General features: G+C 35.6%; 1 protein-coding gene across 1 annotated transcript in view; it reads right to left on the bottom strand.

The window, feature by feature from the left end:
- Positions 1-637: 637 nt before the first annotated feature.
- The window catches only part of LOC110107985 (zinc finger protein 385D-like), a 43076-nt gene continuing 38466 nt past the window's right edge, over positions 638-5247 (bottom strand). Inside the window, exon 3 of the mRNA XM_020838464.2 lies at positions 638-1388. Coding sequence (XP_020694123.1) covers positions 975-1388 — 414 coding nt within the window. The 3' untranslated portion in view covers positions 638-974. The remainder of the gene's footprint in view (positions 1389-5247) is intronic.

Genomic DNA, 5247 nt, shown 5'->3' on the forward strand with positions numbered 1-5247 from the left:
TCAATAATAACCTTATCACCATATAACCACCACCTCCATTAGAATATCCAAATGACACCTCCATATATAAGACTTCTTCCACCTTCTCTAAAGCCTTTATCCCCAGCCAAACCATTAATAAGTAGCCCCCATCACTCTCCTAGCCCCCACACAAGCTATTCATTTCCACAAAAATGTCTCATTGTGATTTACTTCAATATATAACTTATTTGCTTCTATAATAAAACAACAATCAAATTCTTATGTATTTCCCATATTATCCTTGTATTTAGTTTGTTATATTTTAACCCATCAAAACCAAATAAATTTCTTCATAAATTATTAAAATATTTCATAAAATTCAATTATACGGACTTTTACTATATGTCACAAAATGTTTATGCTTTTATATTGCTACCACTAAAATCGTGCCACATCTCTTTTTGCTTTATAAGATTTTGTTCTTCTTAATAACCATATACAATGAAATGATGAATAACACTATTTGGAACCAAAGGTTCTGGAAAATTCTATAGGTGTGCAATCAATAAATAACTATCAAATTATAAGATCATATTTTTCAACCACATTTTACTAATTTTCAAAACTCTTTAATATAAGCATTTCCATTATTATAACTTTTCCCATAAATTATAAATTAAAAATCAAAACACAAACAAATTTATCCCATAATATTTACAGCAGGATACAAAAATCAGAAAAAAATATATAGAACAAATAGACCGTCCAAGATCAAATTAGAGAATCAAACAGCAGAAATCAAAGATCTGGAAAATAAAAATGAATAAAGCAGAACAAACTGATATCATGCATGAAATAAAATAGCTACTGCTCAATGGTTTAAGCCATTAAATTTCACAAAGTCTTGAATATACTTATCTACGTACACTCCAGCGCTTGATGGTGCTGTTGATGGGCATGCAGTCTCCAACTCTTCCTTAATTAATCCTGCACTTGCACTGTCCCAAAGTTTTTCATTTGCTAGTCTTAACTGCTTCGGTCTTAGAACTAAAGTTGGCTTTCTTTGACTCCATTAAATTCCTATGTTTTCTACCAGCCTTGTGATTTTCTAACATAATGGAGCTATTACATTTCACTTTGCAGAGGCTGCACCAAAGCTTCTGTTGTTGCTTCTTTCCTTCTGAAAGTTTATTCTTCAAAGGCCCACCACCATCCAATGGTGGGCTCACATTCTGCTTAGATTGCAAGAGACCAGTCTTCTTGTTAGAGAGTAGCAAGGCTTCTTTTACTTTGTGCTTTCTACCTCGAAGATGATCTTTTAGGGCTTCCTCGCTAGAAGAACTTACCTTGCAGAGGGCACAACCCCATTGCTTCTTGGCCTGGATTATCCTCTTCGCACCAGATAATTTGCAGTTTGATGTTGTAGTCTGCAAGAAACATGTTAAATTTCTACACATAACAAAGCTCTGGAGAACACAGAGATACATAGTTGGCTTCTCACATGCGCTTCTTTAACCAAATAAGATGTTCTGATCGATTTTTATTACTAAAAGAAGCATGATGCCATTAAATAAGATGACCATAATAAAAAGAAATGGTCATGATAGATAGCTTGCTATGCCATAAACTATAACAAAGTTTAAAGGTTTTTCTATTAATACAAGTGTGGGCTCCGAAAATTCGACCCCGGCCTCCCCCTCTTGCTTTTTCTTCGTGAGAGTTTTAATGGATTAAGTTCCGAGATAAATTTCGAAAGGCAGATGGATTTGTAGATAAGACACTACCCAGAGATTTTGCCCTCATTTTGCGAGGACTTTATGATCTGAGTTCTGATATCCTAAGGTGCAAACCCCTATAGTTAATCACCCCTCCCGATCACGAGAGAGAACTTTTGATTAAAGCTAGTAGTCAATCAGATACGTAGAGAATACATGATATCTGGCATATAGTAGCAGCATGGTCTTGGGTATTGAAAGTTTTAAGGTTTGATATTTAAAATTGGAAATTTCACCGTCTTGCACTTAAAGCGGATGGTGGGGAATGGATGATGGACCCGATCAAGATCCATGGTTCCATCGTCCTGGGCCATCGTGGTCCTTAGCCTACTTAGTCATAGGAGGTAGTCGACCCAACCTGACAGAAGCCATTTGTTGCTTCGTCCAAGGGGACCTAGGATGAATGTTTATCTAAGTGGACAAATTTAAATCGAACTAAGCTAACAGAGGACTTTATGCCCTATCGATTATATCATATTGATTCATATCTCAAGGATTTGATGTCACTAAAGAATGTATTGACTCTATCCATAACTGCTATCTTGTGGTGCCATTTGGTGGTAAAACCACTCGGTTCAGAGGGACCCGGGTCACAGGATAATCATTTGGCAGCAAAACCACCAATAAGAGGACACGTACCATATCCTTACTAGTAGGAAATTATCTGAGAGTGGATCTTTGTGATATTTTTGACTAGGCATTAGCTCTTTTTGAGCTGAAGTGAATTTTAAATTGTTTGAGCGGACACGCATATCGGATACGCGTGTCCTATAAAAAAAACGAAGTCGCAACTTGCCCTATTCATTCCAGCTATCTGCATTTGCGGCTTAAACATTTCGGCGAGCTAGGATTTTTGTTTCGGCGCATGTGTTCGTCTTTTTCGTTATAGTCGAAGGAGCAGCTCGATGACGTGAGCATAGAAGCGGACAGGATCATCCTTCGTCAACAAAGAGGCTTGACGATGCGAGCATTAAAGCTGACATAATCATTCTTTGTCTAAGGAGCGACTTGACGACGCGAACAGTGAAGGCGACGTGAGCAGTGAAGGTTCGTTTTCTTTGTTCTTCGTCGACGGAGCGACTCGGTACTAGGTACCGCGTGGTACAGAGCGATACTGGAACTCAATACTGCTCGGTACCGGAACTTTGTACCGCTCGGTACTGCTCGATACACCAGGTCAAACCCCGCCAGGGGGCAGCGCCCCCTTGGACCCCCAGCATAATTGCAACATATCTACAATTTTACATAAAAATTTTCATGTTTCAAATTCTTGTAGTTTAATTTATGTCGATCTTTTGTAGAATTATGAGCTCTAGTGGTGTAGGAATTGGGTCTGATGATGGTCCATCATAGATTAATATTGAAGATAATAAACCTTTGTGGGGTTATGTGACAAAAATAAGTCAAACGTCAAAAGGGAGAGACAATATTGCATTTAAATTTAATTTTTGTAATGCCACATATAAAGGATCATATTATAGAGTGAAAGCTCATTTGTTGAAAATTAGCGATTATGAAATTAAAGTATGCCCGAAGAGAAGCTCATCACAAATGGCTGAATTATAAACAAAATAAGTGAAACTGAACAAAGGAGTAAAAAGAACTTCCAAAACATATTCAACTTCAAAGCACTCATGCTTCATATCCTTCATCATCTTCTTCAATTAGAAGTGATGATAATACTGTTAACAAAGGGCCTTTTCGGATGGAGGGATTTAAACCAAAAAGAAGAAAACATATTGTAGATAGTGCTTTGGAGAAAACATTTAATTTATAAATGAGAGAACTAGATGGGGAAATAGCTAGAATGTTTTATTCAGCTGTACTTCCTTTTAACCTAACAAGAAATCTACATTACAAGAATGTCTTTACCTACGCATGCAATAATAATCTTGCAGGATAGGTGCCATCAGGATATAATGTCATTAGAATGAAATTGTTGCAAAGAGAGAGGGATAATATTGAGAAGTTACTCGAGCCTACTAGAGGAGTTTGCAAGGAAAAAGGAGTTACTTTGGTTTGTGATGGGTGGACAGATCCATAGAGAAGACCACTTATCAACTTCATGGCGGTAACAAAGAGCTATCCTATGTTTATCAAAGCTGTAAACTGTGAATGATAGTACAATGATAAGTTCTTTATTTCTAATTTAATCAAAGAAGTTATCATGATGGTGGGGCCTTCAAACATCATTCAGGTCATTACCGATAATGCACCTGTTTGTAGAGCTACAGGTCTACTTGTAGAACAAGCCTATTCTCATATTTTTTGGACACCGTGTTGTACATACACTTAATCTTGCCTTGAAGAATATTTGTGCCACTAAGAATACCGAGGCAAATGAAATCACCTATAATGAATGTCATTAGATCATAGTGATTGCTAGAGATGCAGTTGTAGTTAGGAATTTTATTATGAATCACTCAATGAGACTTTCTATGTTCAATGATTTCTCTAATTTGAAGATGCTTGCAGTTGTTGAAACTCGTTTTGCCTCAGTTGTAGTGATGTTAAGAAGATTTAAAAAAATAAAAAATGCTTTTCAAGCTATATTGATCAGTGACAAATGGTCCTGTTATAAGAAAGATGATGTTGGAAAGGCTAGGTATGTAAAGGAGAAGCTTTTAGATGATTTTTATAGTGGGATGAGATTGAATACATCATAAATTTCACAAATCCAATTTATGAGATATTGAGAGTAGCTGATACAGATAAGTCTTGTTCACATCACATTTATGAGATGTGGGATTCAATGCTGGCCAAAGTAAAAGAAATTATATATAGACATGAGAGAACGGCACTTCATTAAGACTAAAGCTTTTGGGATGTTATTTATGTTATTCTAGAAGATAGGTGGATCAAAAGTAATACACCTTTACATTGCTTGGCTCACTCACTAAATCCCAGATAAATTTCAATTTTTTTATTATTAATTCACAATTTATTGTTTAGTAATTTCAACATTTTTTTATTATTTCATTATAATGTTATTTGAAGATATTCAACTAAAAAATGACTTCAAGAGGATCCTCAAATAATTTCTCACAGAAATATTTAAAAATTTCAAATATGAGGAGGAAGACATGTTTAAGGCGTTATTTTACAAATGAGAATGAGAGAAGAAGTGTCAATATTGAGCTTGCTAAAATTTTTAGTTATTTAAAGGACTTTGGTGACCAAAAGTCATTGCGTGATAGGTGGAGAATTGATCCGAAAATGTGATGGATTATACATGGAGCTTCAGCACCTCTACTTAAAACAATCGCCATAAAATTGTTTAGCCAAGTTTCATTCTCATCTTGTTGTGAAAAAAATTGGAGCACATACTCGTTCATCCAATCAATGAAAAAAAAAAAATTACTCCACAACGGGCTGAAGATTTAGTTTAAGTGCATACAAACCTTCGAATTCTCTCAAGGAAAACTTCAACTTATATGGAAGGAGACAATAGGATGTGGGACATTGCTGGAGATGGATTTGAATCTCTTGATGATATGGGAATATTAGAAAT

The sequence above is a fragment of the Dendrobium catenatum genome, unplaced genomic scaffold (genome assembly GCF_001605985.2).
Source record: "Dendrobium catenatum unplaced genomic scaffold, ASM160598v2 fragScaff_scaffold_325, whole genome shotgun sequence".
NCBI lineage: Eukaryota > Viridiplantae > Streptophyta > Magnoliopsida > Asparagales > Orchidaceae > Dendrobium > Dendrobium catenatum.